This window comes from Patagioenas fasciata, chromosome 23, assembly GCF_037038585.1.
Source record: "Patagioenas fasciata isolate bPatFas1 chromosome 23, bPatFas1.hap1, whole genome shotgun sequence".
NCBI classification, from domain to species: domain Eukaryota; kingdom Metazoa; phylum Chordata; class Aves; order Columbiformes; family Columbidae; genus Patagioenas; species Patagioenas fasciata.
The window spans coordinates 1567318-1586202 of NC_092542.1; the positions used below are offsets into that span (position 1 = coordinate 1567318).

General features: G+C 42.7%; 1 protein-coding gene and 1 long non-coding RNA gene across 9 annotated transcripts in view; one reads left to right on the forward strand and one right to left on the reverse strand.

Annotated features, from left to right (window-relative positions):
• Positions 1–5529, forward strand: part of LOC136111049 (uncharacterized) — a 7279-nt gene extending 1750 nt beyond the window's left edge. The window contains exons 2-5 of the long non-coding RNA XR_011735600.1: positions 1044–1129; positions 2972–3107; positions 4576–4633; positions 5451–5529. This is a non-coding gene — a long non-coding RNA (uncharacterized lncRNA). The remainder of the gene's footprint in view (positions 1–1043; positions 1130–2971; positions 3108–4575; positions 4634–5450) is intronic.
• The window catches only part of GABRD (gamma-aminobutyric acid type A receptor subunit delta), a 66245-nt gene continuing 52624 nt past the window's right edge, over positions 5265–18885 (reverse strand). For 5 of the 8 annotated variants that reach the window (XM_071798557.1, XM_071798558.1, XM_071798556.1 and 2 more), the window contains 9 exons: positions 15220–18509; positions 11934–12046; positions 11521–11588; positions 10434–10654; positions 9577–9659; positions 8310–8447; positions 7256–7411; positions 6473–6684; positions 5265–6204 (listed from right to left, as the gene is read on the reverse strand). In XM_071798557.1, the coding sequence (XP_071654658.1) occupies positions 5905–6204; positions 6473–6684; positions 7256–7411; positions 8310–8447; positions 9577–9659; positions 10434–10654; positions 11521–11588; positions 11934–12046; positions 15220–15287 (1359 nt within the window). In that variant the 5' untranslated portion in view covers positions 15288–18509 and the 3' untranslated portion in view covers positions 5265–5904. Of the gene's footprint in view, positions 6205–6472; positions 6685–7255; positions 7412–8309; positions 8448–9576; positions 9660–10433; positions 10655–11520; positions 11589–11933; positions 12047–14974; positions 15024–15219; positions 18510–18885 lie in introns of those variants that run through there. The other 3 variants (XM_071798559.1, XM_065854873.2, XM_065854875.2) reach the window with 3 other exon arrangements.

Below are 18885 nucleotides of genomic sequence, written 5' to 3' on the forward strand. Positions count from 1 at the left end.
GTCAGTGTGACTTATTAGCAACCAGGACCAATAGCAGCCAGTATAACCACTCTAGTGGAAGGTATCTGAAGGTGGACGTTCTTAATTTGCAGAGAGTTTTCAGTGAAATCTGCCAGGACCACAGACTCAGTGTTTGTGTTATTAACCCGTCGCCTCATCTACAATGGGAGTTACTCCTGGTTTATGCAGGCGTGGGATGGCGCTCTTTGGCTCCACACGCGTAACACTGCGTTCAGTCTCAGCGTCCAGTCGTGCCACAGATTCCTATCAGTCTGATATTACCTCGCTATCGAATTATCGTTATGAACACCCAGAGCGTTGGTTTCCCAACAATGTCTCCCTCATTGTTTCCTTGTACCGTTTGTGGCACTGACTTTGAAGCCTGTATTTATTTAAACATGTATATCTGCACATTTCCAGCAGATGGCAAGATACTCCTAGTCTGGGAAACACAGTTGTAGGTACAAGGCTTGCGTGTGTTAGTTCTTTATTTCTATGGTACTGGCTGTTGAGAACTGCTCGTTAAAAATCAGTTTAAAGGGAATAAATTATTTGGTGTTAATGATAACAGTAATCCAAAGTACTGCTGTGGTTGTGTAGGAAAACTGGTGCAGGGATACACGTTCCTGTGGCTTCAGGCCACCGTTCAGAGAAAAATTGTCCTGCGTGCTTAAAAAAATGATGCCCCTGAATACCTCACTAAATCTACAGCATGAAACCAAAGTAAGTTATTCCAGGTTTACATGAAGGGAGTGGTGTCTTTTAAACTTCTCAGTGAAAGGAATGATATTCCAAAACCTCTCAGCCCATTTTCTCCACATGCACCACTCAAAAGAAACAACTAATTGTCACATATCATTTTATACACTACAGCCAGGAGGAAATAAGAATATTTCAGGATTGAAAAGTTAGCTAGTTTGGTGAATATTGTAAAAATAATTAGAGCTCGCAGATGTAGTACTTGTAACTAGTATTTTGGCACAAGTATCTACAAAACCAGGAGAAAAACCTAACAATGTACCTTTTTTTCTGTTTGTTTTTAGGTCAAAGGGAACCATTTTCTCTTAAACACGACAAGAGACAGAAACAAATTTTATCTGGTCATCTTTGCTCATCCTGCTTAAAATCTGTAAGTAATGCATGCTTTTGGAACATACCTACTGCATCCGAAACTGATTGCGTGGATTGCATTTGATCGTGTTTTAACTCTTGTGGCTATTGTTCCCACTGTGCATTTGCTAGTTTCTGATCTGCTGAGGGAGGTTTGTCTAGTGGAAAAGCATTTTAACTTTTCCAAGTAACTCTGACCTCCCTTCCAAACAATCTCAGCAGTTCTTTTTTCACGTTTTGATGTACAGATCTGTTTGAGTGCTTGTGCTTTATGTTAACCTATTGTTACTGTGCCAGCGACAGCTGCTGTGGAAATAAAGCAAAGAAAAGGAGTATCCTAATGCTTATTCATCCTATGTGCTTCCACTTGTGCAAGTTGATGTTGTAAAGAGAAGTACAGACCCAAAAAAGAGTGAATTTGTGAATCCAGGCTACAAACAATAGGAGAGAGATTTAAAGAAGGTCCTGGGGGTTTTGGTTCCATAAGAGAAAGCTTAGCCAATGTATAGTCATTAAAAAGAGTGATTTTGCTTAGTAGGGTATGGTAAGCCATGGTTTGTATTTCGGCATATGAAGTTCATGCAGATGGGTTAGTAAAAAATATATAGTACTTTTGGTTAAAACAAGTTAAGTCGCATAAAATTATAAGGCAAAGCATCAATACATTTTAACATAAACTGGAGTAAAGCATATACCCTACACAGCATCAGAAATCACCATGGTAATTCTTTGCAAATTTTCTCGCTAGATTGAATATTAGGGGTTTTTTCTAGCCCATGTTAAAATAGAAAAAATGAATAATGTCTCAAGACTATTTTAAGTCAACACCTCCCTTGCTTGTCTTTCTTATATAAGACAGAAGCACCCAGAAGCTAACTCGCTTTCGTTGACACTGCATTAGGCAGGAGAATAAAGAATTCCATGGGTAGTCCAAGCTATGTCTGTTTAAAAGCAAATGAAACCAAACCTCTATGCTTCTGTATTTCTTTTTCAGGACATTTAAAATGCCGTCCACCATCACACAACACACTGTAAATTATGGGGGCTCTTTTCTTCTTGCTGCATAACCTGGTCCTGATCCTTCAGCAATCAATGATCCTTCCGCTGAAAGAGAACAGTGAAAGAAAACAGGGACGAAAGAAAATCGGTGTTTCTATTGAAGACACACAACTGCTGTTTCAGAGGATGGAAGGAAATGGTGCAAATTTTAAACAAAAGAAAGACTTAACCCTGGGGATCACGTTTTCACCTTCATTCCTCAAGAGGCTTCTTTTTATTGCTGTCCCTGGCCCAGACTCAATGGCGCTGTCCCGGGTTCCTGTTACCGGTCCAGCCAGCGCTCAGCTGATGGGAGCGCAGGCATCCTGAGTTCCCAGTGTTCCACGTCCAGGCAGCGCCTGGCGGGTCCTTCAGTAAGTACGCACAGAAACGCCACTGCAGGCAATCTGAAAAGAACCATAGCTGACATCTTAAAGGTTTCTTCTTCATAAAGGACAGGTTCAATTTTAAAATACTATGTTTATAAACATATCCAGAATCTTCCTGTCTTTTATATATAGACACATATGATCTTGTATATGGAAAAGCTGCACACACAGCCTGCAAAGAGGACGGTAGGACAAGCTGAAATAGATCTACAAAAACATGGCAAGTTTAAGATGTACAGAAATAGATCTTTTGTGTTTGTCTAACTCTGAAAGTAATGTAGTAATAGCAGAAGAACAGTCTGGATGGATTATTACACCAGATGTTTTACAGATTACTCTGTATTTCATCACTCAGTCTTTATTTAATCTTAAGACTGTAGTAATTGTGATACTGGAATAGCTCAATGGCCTATATATTGTTTTGCTGCTTCCAGCTACGCCTGTTCCATGCGTCTGCTCCTTGAAGCTGGCCAATTATTTACTACTATGGAAAGAAGAATGTCCTCTGTACCCCATCTGGTAATGCACTGCATGAAAATGGAGAGGTTTGTGATATTTGTGCTAGCAAAGGTAATTCCCAGTGCTCTTCCTGTTCGGATTACTTACCCATAAGCAACTGGCACAAACCTGTATTTGTAGGAACTTAGTTACCCAGTGACTATGTTGCAGGGCTAATTATTGCTGAACAACTTCGTTTGGAGATCCGAAAAATACTTGCTACCTCGTTCAAATATTCTTTACCTTTCTGAGCACCTTTTTCCTTGCTATCCTAAAGTGTTCCAATTAAGCATTTAAACCGTTCTGGAAAGGCGAGTTAAAATATTTTTGGACCCATCTTTTTGTGGAACAGTGAACTCCCAATAATATCCGATTAGTTCTCCTGGTGCTACATTTTCTGACAGCCTCGGTTTGACTGTCTTTTCAGATCTGTCTTTACTGTGCAGGACTTAGTAAAAGGAATAGCTGTGACATAAAGCTGGTATAGGAGAGAACACATCCTTCCCTAATGCATTATGTAACCATAGGCTTAGATCCTCTAATTCATTCCATTTTAAACACAAGCTATAAAGGCAGAAAAAGACAGTGCCTTTCTCATTTTAGCTACCAAGTCTATCCAAATAGACATGATCATTGCCAATTTTTAATTCAGTTTTCATTAAGAAGAATCAGCTATGTATGTTTGCAGTGTATATTGCATGTGGTATTATAATAACGTCAAACAGGCTTTCAAACATTGCAAGTGTTTTAAGCTGCTGTAATAAAGAGGGAAAGAGGGAGTTGCTTCAGATATTTTTAAATGAAAATACTCTCAGTAACTTTCAATAGGATTTTCATTATCTATTCGGCTTGACAGACGAATATGCAGGGGTGCTGTTTTCCTGCCAACGTGAAGTGCTTTCTTAGGTTAATGACTCTGAGTATTTAAAATCAGAGCGATCGTTCTAAGTGTTCTGTTGTACCAACAGCAGAAGCCTCATCGAGTTAAATTGGTTTCGCTACGTTATCTATTGGATTAGCAAATCAGTGAAGAACCGATGTGTTTAACTTTGAGAAATGCTTTCATTCTTACCCAGAAACAGGACAGTCATTTCTGTGCATTAACCTCTTCATGGTGCTGTTGCTGCCAGCATCACTTTCAAACAAATGGTGCAGTATCTTGCTCTTCTTCATCTTGTGCTTTTTGATTCTTCACAACCTCTTGAGGCAGAAACCGCTATTTTTTAACCTAAGCACAGCAGTCTGCATAAGTGCCCCCCAGGCAGCGCTCAGGGACGCACAGCGACACTTTCCCTTCTGTTGGCAAGGCCAGAGCAGAGTTTTACAAGCCCTTGGGTGCCGAATAGGCAGGATTTCATTACGGGATGAAATCCCTGAGGTTATTTTGATTTTCCTTCTAATGTGTTTTATCTTCCAGTTCAATGGTTTGAATGTCTATTTTGATGGTTATGGAAGCTCTGGTTTCTGTATATCTAGGTTTTATTAACACTTCACATTTAGAATGATTATATTAACACATATCCCACTCTTTTTCTCACAGATATGCCAGTCCATAGAGCGGTACTCTAAGTGGCTGAAAAGAATACAAATGCTTTCAGGTACCACACAGAAAAGTGCCTTCTGACCTCTCACATACTGTTTGGTTGGTTTGGTTTTGTATTTTTCCCTCTCCTTGACCCTAGTACATCCCATTTAAAGCCAGCTTTCGTAAATACTAGTTGGGTGCACTTACCTAGTTGGAGGCTAAGACTTTCTGTCTCTCCTGAAGGGTTTTTCTTCTGTAAAACTCAAATATATAGGAAAGAAATCAGTATCATTATGTCAGTTTTACAGATGATGCAGAGAAACGACTTAACCAATATTCCCCACGCAGGCAGTGGTGAGATCCTGGGGCAGAATCCAGGTGTCCCAGTCCAGGGCTGGACTGGTGAGAACTTGGTGGAACAGTTACAGCTTGATCTGAGTTTGCACTCTCCAGCACACTGTGGGCAGGTAGTTTCTCCATTATAACAGAAACTAAAGACTGAGGTGAACCTGGGCCTGGCTTATGGCGAGTTCCTTCATCATCGAGCACTTTTACAATTTTTCCCAATACAAGACAGAAAGCCCGAGCTTTCCCTGTGTTTCTAGATCACTTCTGCTTGGTTCGGGGCCTATTAAACTAATAAATGTTACTGTGTTTATGTGCTTAGACTGTCATTAGCATAGATCTGAAGTGTAATACAGGCATTATTAACAATTCAGTAGAATTTTATTTAGTGTATTTTATTTCATGCTGTGACTAAGAGCATTGAAATATTTTCAATACTTTATCCAAGACAAATTATAATTTTAAAAAAAGCCTCCACTCCCCTCTATTCCCTTTTACTTTGTTCCTGAAATGTTTATAATTAAAAAATCCACCTTTACCACTAGTGTGAACTTAGACCATCCCACAGAAGGCCAGAAGCAGAAAATCACCCATGTGTAGCAGTGAGGACTCAGCTCTTCCATTACGAAAAAGGAAACGATCTGAGTGTGAAAAGCCAAACCTTCATTACTGATCAACACTTAAAGTGAAGGAAAACCATGGTCATTTCAGACTTAAACTTCTGCTGCAAGTATGTACACATGGAAAATTGTCTCATGGTAATACAGGAAATAAGGAGCTGGGATTGTTTGGCAGAGTACAGCTACTACTGCACCAAATCAGATCAGTCGTGAATTGCTGCTCTTAGTAGGAATCTATTGTAGGACTTTCTTGACTTCATAAATGTCCGAGCTCATTGGAAAATATTTTGAGAAGAGATGGATCGATACAGTTTCATCAAGAGCGTTTTAGTCTGTAGGTATTGTTCAATTCATAGCTCTTCTTCACATGATTTTTTTTTCACATTGTGTATGCAACCCAGTATATAACATTGACTGCTGCAAAGGCTGCTGGGAACACGGCTCGGGCATATATGTCAATGGTATCAGCATCAATGGGCTTAAAGAGCGACCTCAGACCACTCTTTTTATCCAGTTTCATTACTTGCTGATGTTTTGTCTCTCCAGTTTCTATTTCTATTGTGCCGTACGATCCAGGAAGGCTTCTGGGAATTCGGTGCTGCCGATTAGAAATGGCCAGTTCCTGGTTCACACCGGCTATGGAAAGGGAAAACAGAACAATAGCATTCTTCACGTTTATCTGCAAAAGAAAGAAGAGAACCTATAATAGCGATTTATAGGGAAAGGCAGTGTACTTCAGCCAGCCAGCCATGACATGGCCATGTCCCCAGAGGAGCCGCTCCAGGTAACTTACACCGAGGACTGGACAAATATCAAAGGGCCTAAATATATTCTCAAGGTATAATATGTACAAATCTGGATAGAAGAATTCCCTTCTATAGTAGAAAAAGCTCATAATGCAGGGTGACTGCTTTTGCAAAGTTATTCTCAGTATTCCTCTTACTGACCTCTGCACTCTGCCTTCGCGCCTTTATCTTGTTCTTTTGCTTTTTCATGTAGTCAGCATTGAAATGTGCGAATGCGTATTCTACCAGGGCTGCGAAGACGAACACGTAGCAAATCCAGAAGTAAACATCAAGTGCTTTGATGGCAGATGCTCGTGGAAGCGAAGATCGCGCACTGACCATCAGTGTAGTCATAGTAAGAACCGTGGTTATACCTGCAGTGTAGTGTGAGAAAATGTACTTTAGATTTCACAGTGTATAATAAGCGTATTTACTAATCTGAAGCTGAGGAAGATTTTCACAGTAGAAGCCCCTTAACAAGTGTAGCTTCTGATTTGCAAAACAGGGGAGCTTGTAAAAAAACTGCTCATTTGTATGGCTCTGGCAGCTTCAAACGTGCTATCCTTGGTTTTGTTCTAGGTCAGGACAAACAAAACCAGAAAATTGGATTTAACCCTCAAAAACATTTGCATCTGGACTTGCAACCCTTACTCAGGCAAGCAGATCCACAAGCTCTAGAAACATTTTTTTGTCACTGTCCCAGTTCCTTCAAATTAATTCTTTCATACATCAGCTTCACATTCACGATTGCTTTTAACCATCCTTAGCTGGTTGGTTTCTGTTCCTTACTGAGGCAGCTGCTCTGATAGCATGACACAAATCAAACGTGAAGGAAATCTTTTAAAGGACCTTCTATAAACATGGTATTCATAAATGCACTTTCATGGATAACGATTATTAGAGACCATAATTCAAGTTCAGCGTGTCCTTCCCAAGCTGCTTTACCTAGTGACACTCTGGCGGGCACAGCCGACTGGCTGATCCAGAACGACACCCAGGACATGGCCACCAGTAAGATAGAGGGAACGTAAGACTGAATGATGTAAACTCCCCGATTTCGCCGAAGGTGGAAGTGAAGACTGAGCCTGGGGAACTGACCTGCTGGAGAAAAGGGCAGACAAAGATCCCGACTCTGTGAATTACAGTTAAACTGGTATTCAAAATAACATTTCCTATGATGACACAGATTTACATCTTTTGGACAAGAATCACAAAAATCTTTTTTGGCTGTTGCTCAATCAGTCTTCACAAAGCCGGCACCAGGCTCTGCAGTTCTCATCAGCACTGTTAGCTAAGAATAGGTCAAATGATTTGCCTCAGGTCATATCAATGCCAGATCTGAAAATAAAATCGTGAGTCTTCTCAAATAACAGTATTGCTTCAAAATGTGTACTGTCTTATCATCTGCTGTAGAAAGTCCTCCAGATACTAAATTTAGATTTTTTAAAAGGCCAAGTTAATTTCAAACTCAAAAAAGAGCTTAGAGGAGATGTGCAGCATAAATGAGGATCTGAAAGGGGATGAAAAATCAGCAGGAAAGAAATGACTCCAATCTTTTACAAACATTGCAATAAATCCAGGGATACACATACACACCACTGACTGCTACTGGGTAGAATTAGAATGATCTGACTGTACGTCATAAGCCTCGTAACATCAGGGTTAATGGAAATTTTTCTTTATGCGAAGTTGCAAATTAGGTCAAGAAAATGTGAGCTCCACCTCAAGTGCTTTTTATCAAGCGCTGTCTGGCTACTCCATGCAGTATTTTGTCAAACACACAGAGCTAAAGGGCACAATGTGCTGCAGTGGCTACCTGAAAGCTCAGCAAAGGTTGGCATGTTTTGGAAGTGTAAGCTAAAGAAAACCCTTACCAGAAACCTGACCGATTCTTAAATTAGTTACTTAAGAAGAAGGATTTTCTATTATAGACACAGGAGGTTTCCCTATGCAGGAAAAAGTCAGATACTGCCCCTGAATTGAAGACAGATCCTGTTACCAGATTTGAAGTTCATCATTTCTGTTGTGAACTGATAATTGGTAATTGTGAACTGAGCAAGCTGCAGCTTATCCAGCCCGTGGATCTCCTCCTGGTTTTCGGACCAGTGGTAGACAATGTCCTCTGAAGAGTAGCCATCTGCCAAAAGAAAGCCGAATAAACATGACGTTTGAAGAAGAAATTAAGAACTTCCAGGACTCGTCATGGAAGTCCTCTAATTCCTCTGCTACGCTGATTTTCCCCAGTCCCATTGCAAACATGCTGAGATTCAGTCTGGATAACTCACTGGCCTGGCAACACCAGTGCTGCCAGCACCACACTGGGGCAGGATCCCTGCAGGGACAATCATCCAAGTTGATTCACGCTGACTTGCAATATGTGATATGGAACAACGCGCGTCAGTGCCATGAGAAATATTCAATTTATCTCTCAAAAAGCTCATTTGTATACTCACTTAAAGAAACTGTTACTGTAGCACTTGGACTAGCCTACTTACCCCTGCCCTGTGCTTGGATCTCAGAGTCACAGAATATTACTACTAAATCTAATTTATCTACACCTCTCCTACTGCAGACAGATCAGAGTGTAGTTCTGTACTGCAAGTCTATCTCCAGGTTCACAAACTGACTTTGTAAGTTCTCTGTACCAGTCAGGCAGTGATGCTTATGGGAATTATATGCTGATCATGGCTAAAACACAGCTTGGACAAAATATAAATGCATTCTTCAGCCTCCTTTGTGAGTACAAAGGAATTTAAGCCACCCATGCAGTATTCTGATTTCTGTGTAATGTACACAGGAATGCCCAGGCAGGTCAAACAGCTGTGGAAGGGTTGGTCACAGTGGCATTCATTAAAAGTAGGGAATTCGTTCTTTTTCCTCTTTTCTCATAAAGTAACACATCAGATTTTGCCTGTGGGCTTCTCTGCTTGTTCTCACTGGATTTGATGGAAACCTCAGTGATGCCAGTGACCGTCACAACTGCATAAAGTCCCAGACATTTGTCAGCAGGACTATGGGTTGTTCATCTTTACTAAATCAAATCTTACAGTTTTGAATTGGATCAGAGCTGAACCAGTACTGAAAAGTCCATTGTCTAATGCCCAGCACAGAGAATAAAGAGATTCATGTTTGTACCATTTATTTCTAAATCCTAAAGCACCCCTTAGACAACTGACTAAGGCAGAATCATTCCAGCAACCTCAGTACCAGAAACGCAGGCTTTAAACAAAATGCAAATGAAACAAAAGATGATACTCAGCCCTTACAGCTCTCCAAATCCAACATGCACTCCTGCTCATCCATGGGGTACTTGGAGAGGTCCATGTCACAGGCCACTGTTGAGGTGATCCTGTTCCGAGCAACGGGAACACCCGTTAGGTGCATTCAGAGCCTTTCTGAGCAACTCAAGGACTAAATGGAAAACTTGGAAACCTTAGTGCTAATACAGGGATCTGTTTACAAAATCCTTATGGCTATTGGCTTTGCTAAGTCTGTGGGGAACCCAAAGGTGGGGAAACATTTAAGAAAGGTCAAATGATGTGTCTAATGTCAGAGGACACTTCAGCTATAATACTTCTGCTAATAAAAAGGAATTTCTGAGTCAAATCTACCCCCACTGTCCCCAAGATCACTACCAACACCTTCAAGGTGACTTTGGACTTACAATGTCATAGGTGCGCATTCATTATTTTAGAACATTACACTATTAACTTCAAATATAGTTACTGAGTTCTGGGCAGAGCACTCTTTCCAAGTGAGGGAATGCTACGTTCTCTGAAATCAGGCTCAAACTTCCCTTGGAAAATGGTGAGAGCAGAGAACAGGATCTTTGCTCTGTATTCAGCACCTCCTTGCTTGTGACCAGGTAGTTGTGAGGTGCTTGTCTCCTATTAAGGACATTGTGAACGTGATCAGTGACTATGCAGTGGAAAATGTGCCCAAGATACCTCCCTGGCAGTCTCATCCTTGTAAAGCAAAGGGATCTCTGGTAGCGGTCACCAGTACTTTCTTCCATTTTACATTAATAATGATTTTAGGAAACCATCCTAGGAAAACTGAGTGATTACAGTCTGTTCAAAAAGTTAATCCATGGCAGGTTACCCTTGCAGCCGTTCTCCCTCACCTGATGCTGTATAAAATGACTCCATCTGGCTGGAGCCTGATGAGTTTGTTCTCCACGGTCACATCGTGGAACCAGGCGGACTTGGCGTTCACTATGAAAGTATCCGGCAACCAGAGCTTGTCCACAAAGCGGCTGTCCAAGCCCAGAGTCTCGTTGGTGTGGTTGTAGGACAGCCGGTCGTCTCGCCAGCTCTGGTGCAAAAATACCGTCATGGTATATTCCTGTGACAAGAGGAATCCCAATTAGAAAGTGACGCTAACCAAACACAAGGATACTGCCTTGAGTCTTGGTAAAAAAATCACTGTATTAGCCTTGAAATGTATTCTTTTTATACTCAGTCAACCATAGAGCTGCCCAAGCATTTTAATTCCTGCCATGTACTTCTACCACAGATAAACCCAAGATATCAAGAAGTGATTCGGTGTCGGTGTTAAATGTAACACGTTGCGAGACTTGCATATGTCTTAATGAAGAAAATCAGTTTATCTCCACAAGCGCAAATGTTGGTTTTGAAGGGTTTTTAAACCAAGACTAAAGAACCAGGTGAAGTTATGCACCTGTAAGGAAGGGAAAGCATGGACACAAAGTCAAAATTTTGGTTTTAAAAGTAAGTCTTTTGTGTTTCCGAGATGCAGTTAATTTGTGGCTACGCTCGTTTATGTGACTCGTAAGTTGCTCGACTCTACTGCTTTACTGAGGGGTCTTCACGCACAAAAGGGAGCATCTCACAACCAATCGTGCCCTCAGCTTCCCTTCGGAAGTGTCTGTGGTGGAGAGGAATTTGGACAGAAGTTGGAGTTAATGCTTAAAATTAGACTTTCTGTTAGTAAATGCCGCACTGACCCAACCTTGCAAACTGCAGAAAGAAATCGCACTGACATATATGGCTGGATTCTTGTAACTGCCTGTGTCTGCCACAAGAGACTCTGCCTGTGTCTTAAGACACATTATTTGTTCTTTGCAGTATCTCCTGGCATTTCTCCACTCCAAACGTGCTGGGGATCAGCTGCCTCTCTGGCTGGGGTTCCACACCCCCTGTCACTGCAGGACACACGGTCACAACCTGGCCGTTTGACCACTAACGTACCATGTTCACCTCGGAGATGTGGTCAATGCTGGCTACTTCAATGGCAAGAGCAACGTTCACAGGAGGACCTGAGAAAAAATGGTTGAATGGCGTGATGTACATCATGATAGTACCTCTAAAAATACAGATGACTCAAGACTGTTAATTCTTTCATGCAGAGCGAATTCATAAAAGTACTTTCTGTGACAAAGTACACTTTCCAAGTAAAATCTACCTCAGGGAAAGAGATTTAAATCTTTTACAGATTGCATCCTCTTTTTTCAAGATCAAGCAAATTGTTGATTGATATTATTTCCAGTACGCAAGCAATAGACAACCACAACATTTTAATGCTGTAGAGGATGAAGTTCACATAAGCATCAGAAGGCAGAAGGGTTGTAAGAAACAAGGAGACATCACTCTCAAAGCCTCACCTCCAATCCCAGGCCTGAAATTACGTGCGTACCCTTTCATTAAATCATCCAGGTTGGGTAACCAGGATATTTCGATGTTGGAACCTATGTAATCTCCGATGTCATTCATAGCTCTAGGTAAAGAGAATAAGTATCTTTTAAAACCTGGCCATGCTTACAAACAGAAAAATAACAGAAAATGGAAGAATGCCATGGATATTTATGAGTCCTCAACCTGATAAAAAGATTAAAAACAAATTCTGCTTCTCCCCTTTCACAACGGATGTTGCTCCTTGTGTGCATCAAGAACTTGTCCCCAGACAAGTGACTTGCTATAGAGAACTCATGTCACTGTAGGAACTGCCAGGAGCCTCATCTTTTCTGAAGCAGCATTTCCAGCAGGCAGCAGTTCTCCTCTGTCAGGGTTCTATTTTAAGGGCATTAAGGAGAGCCATATTGCTAAAAGGAAGTTAAAATGATGAGAGCTGGGTTAAAAACTGTGGGCTGTAGCTTGCCATGTGTTTTAAGCAGATTACCATCTAGAGGGAGTTTTACTTAAATATCCATGACACAATTAAAATGAATCTTGTTTCTATTATTAATAAAGCCCTAGGGTCAGATCATCAGTGTAACAAATGTGTTGAAGTTAGCAGGGCTGTATGCACTTGATACCAGTGGGAGCTACCGAAGTATTACAGCTGAGATAATTTATGGCTGGGTTTACTTTGTTGGTGTTTATACTACTGGTTCATTTCTAAATATATTTGACATGGGATCCTGATTTTGGGTCACATTTGTAGGGAGGGTGTGCTGACCTTTTGATAAATATGTATAGCAGTAAGATGTGGAAAAGCACTTCTTTGCATCTCCTGTTTCTTCTTTAAGTCTGCTCACCTGATGGCAGATGGAAATCTGCTAACGTGGTGGATGGAAATACCAGTTTACCTGATACTGAGGACCGGGCTGGAGTACATTTCATCTCCTTCGAGATAATCTTTTGGGGGCAGATGTCCCAGATGTCATTGCCACTGCAGAAAACCTTTTCTTGAGAAAAAGACAAAGGATCTCCTGCAAGGTCAGGGAACAATCTGGCCTCTGTCAAACTCCAGGATTATCCAGAGCACTATGTGTGTCCTTCCCATCTGCCATTCCTGACTCTAAGTGAAGCTCACTGTAAATATGTTTTGTATTTTTAAATGTAATTGAAAAGGCATTAGGCTTAAGTCATGGTAACCTTTTGAATATAAAAGCCCTTATTTCCTCTATGTGAGTTTTAAGCTACAGAAAATAAACCACTCTTTGCATATATTCACGTGTTAAAGCTGCTCTGTTTCCATGAATAGAAGTAAAGGGCTGAAGGAGAGACACAACAGAAGGACAATTCTATGCAAACATGTAAGCGTCATTTAGCATAGTAGAATCTTAAATACAAAAGATACATCTGTTGTTAGATGATTAAAATCTCTTTCAGTAAAGAGTTACAAAGTACAGACATACATCCCCAAACTCCTATCAATAGTACTCTTTCTCTTTGCAAACGAAGAAATATTTCCCAAAGTGTATTTCAGCAGACAATCTCATTCACTAGGACACATTTATTATTGCAGCATCCACAGTGTATCAAACTCTGATAAAATAGTGGAAGCTGCAGTCTTTGCCCCAAAGAGCCACAGAAATGCCCAATTTCTTGCCACTGATCAGTGCCTCAAGCAGACCAGACAACACTACCCACTGAAATGTTCTTCCGTTATTAACTATGGGTTTGCTCACTCCTGTCAATGGCCGCTCCACAGAACTCATGAGCACGGGGTGCTGTTGATCGACCTCTGTCATCCTAACCGGGATCACATCACACTTGGAAAAGAAAATCAGAGCAACAAAATGTAGCTAGTGGAAGTCTTGCCCATTATTATAAACCCACAGTATTAATAAGATAGTGCTCTTCATAAAAGCATCCCATGCCAAAGAATGATATGTAATACTGTATTACAGAACTCCAAGGAAGGGAGTTAATGTGCTTCCTGGGCCCTTACAAGGGGAATCAGGCTGACTCTTCCTTAAAATCTTCTTTTTCCTTCTTTTATACTCAAACACCACTTTTCAACCGCAATACTTAACACTAGCCCAAGCTCAGCTAGGGAAACAGGATCATTGAAACTATGGGCAAGACCCTGATGCCCTTAGGTCACAAGCAGCGTTTTCTCTGCCTTCTCTGTAGTACTGGATTGGTTCAGAGCAGGAGGGTGTCAGGATCTGACCCTGCACAACAGATTCAAGGTCACAGGATAAATCATCATGTCAGCCCTGAATGACAGCAGTTGACTTGACACTTGCTCTAATGCAAGGTCCTTTTCCTTCCCAGAGAAAAGATCAAATCTCACTAATTGATTCCAAATACTATAACAGCAATGTTATGCCTTACTACCATTATCACTTTGCTGCTTACACTCCTCTGAAGCTATTAATGATGTCTCTGCAGTAGAGGTAGGAAGACCCCTTCAATCCCACAGCCGTTTCTGCTCTGGGCGATGCAGGCAATGTTTTTACAGGCAGCAAGTTCTTTCTTACTCCCCCTTCTATTTTCATTGCGTAATCATGGCAAGCTTTCTCCACATCCAGCCTCCAGATCTGGAGAATATACAGAGAATATAGCTGGTTGCCTAGCTAACACCTTCAGAATAGATGTGACTGAGAACTGCAAACACAGATCTTTACCATTTATTATTTTAAGAAATGGTTGGTGTTCTTCAAATGTTTTTTTCTAAGACCTCTGCCAGTCTTTTCCTCTTCTCTCAAGTTCAGGAGACTTAATGAACCCATTAGAAAGGAATGTCTGTATTTGGGGCTTTTAATTGTGCCTGTGGAGGCCCTAAGCAAAGCTGTTCAGTTAGTGCCCCAGTGCTTGGGCTGGGTTTATGGAAGTGTTTCATGTTAAGCAGGCCCCCTACAGAGCTGTTTAGGGGGCCTGGGATGCGCAGTGCGTTACACAAAGTGATTGTCCCCGATTTGGAGCAAATGCCCTCGGGAAAAGCTTCCACAGGCACCCTGGTAAAAACACACACCTTGATTAACCAAGAAACTGCTGCTCGGTTGGCAGAAGTGCATCCTCGGCTAGAAAAAAAGAAGGAAGAGAGGAAAATGGGGCACACTGAGGAAACTCTTCAGTCAAGCCCCATTTATCTATTGAACACTCACTCGAGCAGTCACAGCCATAAACGAAGAACATCCCAGGGTGGGAGCAGGAAATACGGGCTCCAGGCACACGGGAAGGGGGGATGTCGAGAAAGAACGATAAGGTGCTTCTTACCTGATACACCTGTGCTGTTGTGTGCACAGCAGAACCAAGGCAGGAAAAACCCAGGTAAGAAATTCCATTTTAATCCCATTTAGTAGCAAGTGGCAAATGTAACCCAGGTCTCCCGGCTCTCTTGGCAGCTCCAAAGCTCCAGTAGTGTTGCCATCCTCCCTTGCTGTGTGAAGTTGAGGCTTAGTTTGAAGCAAGGGCTGGTTGCTCGGCAGCAGCAGCCCCCACGGGCTCCCCGGGAGCCGTGCAGGAGCGGGCAGGGGCCGGGCAGGGGCTGCTTCTCGGCGGGAGCGGCTGCTGCTCTGCCCGCTCCGCCGCCTCAGTCGCCCCTGGCCCCGCTGCCCGGCTCGGGCATCGCTCCCTGCGAGCCTGCCTGCCGAAAATAACCTCCGAAACGAGAGATTAATCCCACCGAGCGCGGGGGGGAGCAAACTAAAAGTGCTCCGGAGATACTAGTCATGTCCTGTGCAGATAATCATAGGGAGGAGGAGGAGAGGGAGGAGGAGAGAGATGCAGCCCGGGCGAAGGGCAGAGGCGGTTTGGCCATGGAGTGCGGCGGTCCGGAGTGAGCGCAGAGTGACATGAAGAGCAGGTTGAGCCGGCAAAGAAAAGGGTACGGGAATGGCAGGAACCGAGAGCCCTTGTGTGCGGGGAGCACGTTGTCACCTCCCGCTGTCACCTCCCGCTGCCACCGCCCCCCGGCCCGCCCCGAATCCCGCTGCACAGCCCGGGGAGCGCAGCTGCAGCCCGGCTGCTCAGCCTGCGGGGGAGGAGGGAGCAGCAACGGGGGGGTCTGGGGAGGGGAAACTGCCGCCTCTTCGCTTCTGAAAAGCTGTCCCAGGCTGGCCGTGCGAACCCCAGAGGGCAGAGCCACCGTTTGACAAACTTCTGCCTCGTCGCTCTCAGATTCCGGAGGGGCTTCTGTGAAGCGAAACGCTTCAGGTTCCTTCGGGGAGCTGGAAGCGCCTTTGGATGCTCGTCCCGCGGTCCCGGCGGCCGCGCTCAGCAGCGCTCCCCGGCGCGTTCCCAGCGCTGGTGCCCTGCAGGCTCCGCTCGCTCGGGCAGCCCGGCCCGAGGCTCCGCGGAGTTTGCTTTCGCCTCTACTCGCAGGTCAAACTCGGGTTTCTCCTTTACAGTCGCTCTTCAACTCCACCTCCTCTGCTTCTTGGTGCCGTTCAATCCAGAAAGATAATTTTTAAAACCAACCCACAAAAGAAACATTGTGAAGAAGACTTTTCAAAGAAATTGTATCATAAAGCAAACATGGATGTGTAGATACCTTACCTGGGGTAAAGTGCCTGATTTATCCTTTTGTATGCTAAATTTTGTACTATTATTGAATACTAATATTTCAAATGGCAAATAAGGGGTGGTGGGTGAATAAGAGCCTTGTGGGGTCCAGGAAGATAAATGTGCAGTTTATCTACAGATTGTGTACAGATTACATGATACATACACAAACATACACACACACACACACACAAGGTCATGGCGTAAACACGTAAGAATGATAAGGGGTTCTTTTCTTTCTGATCTTTTCCTTCCACCCCAGATTTCAAGGGTCGTGCCTGCAGTCAATGCATCCCAAGGGGGAAAAGACCTACATTTAAACTCAAGTGGTTGGATGCTGCATGAAATCTATTTCTCAGGAGGGAGAGAAAACAAAATATTTTGAATGGAATTTACAGGACGATGTACAGGACAGAATGAAATTTGACCGTTAAAAATACAGCGGCAATCCTCCGCAAGGATCACTCCTGCAAGAATCCTGTTTCCACAAAAGCTGCACTTCCAGCACTTACTCACTTGGATCCTATTGACAAGTTCTTTGCTGGTTTGTGGTTCTGATAGGGTGGAAGAGAATCCCCTGCACATTCCTCTACATTCATTAAGCTGGTTCTCTTACTGCTCCTTCCCCCGTACTTCAGAAAAGAGACGTTCTATGATCCATGCCCACAAGATGCTGAAATAAATGTGTAACTCGTTGCAGATAAATAAATCAAATTTGATGTATATGGGCCTTAATTATATACCCTATATTATACAGAAGGACGAACGCCAGGTCATTCAACCTTGCTTTGGTTGATTCCACGTACAAACACATACTTAAGCAAAATAGGCTGTTACACATATATATATATAGACACAGATATGTACACCCCCACTCTACGTTCGTAACTCCTACTAGCTGAAGGGAAGAGGGGGGATAAAATAATAATGATCAACAATATATTTAATTTCCTACAATTCTAGCAGAATACCCCAAACTCTTTACAGTCAATGACAGATGAAAATTGCTCAAGACCTAGATTAAAAAACAATTAAAATTGCTATTAAAACAACCAAACAAAACGGAATAAATAAGCTCATCAAATCTTTCTCATTTAATCCTCTTGAAAATAACTAAAGCTTTCCTTTAGCTACTAGCTGGGAGCTGTCAAACATTCTTAAAAAGATGGCCCATGATACCAGATTTTTCTTAAGCCTTTTTGTCACTCTCCTAAACGACGGCCTCTCCTCTCACTGTCTTACCAGATACTCTTAATCGATCCATTTGGGGCCAGGGCAGGTGGTTTCACGGCCAGCGGTGCTGAGATGTCATATTGTCACACAGAATTTTTAGAGGCAAAAAACATACCACATGGATAATTAGTTTCGCTCTCCCACAATTCCACACAAACAGCTCATGAAAGGCTGTTGTGGCAACGTCGCCAAATGTCTCTAGATGTATAAATTACACACAGATGCCTATTTTTATAAATGAGATTTGGGAATATCAGTGGCAATCACATGATGGGAATAAACAGCTCATTTCAGAGGTTGTGCTGTACTTGTGCTGTATGAATGTCCTGTGGCCCCGAAGCAAACGTGTCTATTTAGCGAATATCAGGATAACCACAACATTCCGTTTCCTTGCACCCAAAGTACTTGATGAGCAATCTAGTTTTTAGCTGTTTCTAAGTGTTCCTCCCTCATTCTGCAGAGATGTTTCTGATCACCATGAAGCCCAGCGTGGCCAGACACTTAGCCCTCTTTTTCTTTTCTCTGTGCAAGAGATTTGGGCTGAAATTGCCCAGTTTGGCCTCAGGCTGGGCCAGTTCCAGGGCTGGAGACGATGCTCTGAGCCCAGATGTGCCACCCCCCGGGCTGCTCCACCAGCAGCTCCAGGTTCCTCCACCACATCGGCAGGAGGACTCATCAGTAAGACACCGATCAACGTTTTGCTGTTGTTCACAAACCTTGATCCGGATCACAGAACAGAGGTTGGTTTATGTAATCTGACGCGAACCACACTGCAAGAATTAAGATTCCATTATTGGCACGTCTTCCTGCCTAACAGCCAGAAAGCTCCATATATGAGCTCCTGTCACCTTGGAAACGTTCGGAAAAGAAATACCAAGCGCCTGTAGAAGCGCCGTCTGTAACCATATAGCAAGTGGAACTGTCTGGATCTACTCAGTTTCAAACCACTCATGAGGTGCTATTGAAGTAACTTCACTGAAATGCCTCTAAATTTAACTTTACAGTAGGAAAACAGCAGGATTTTAGCTTCTACGTGCTCACTCTGTTATCCAGGTTCTCAGAGACATATCACAGGCGGTCAGTGCCTACAAAACCTGGAGGAACAGCATCAACCGGTGCCTTTTTGTAAATCCCCTGGAGCTTAAA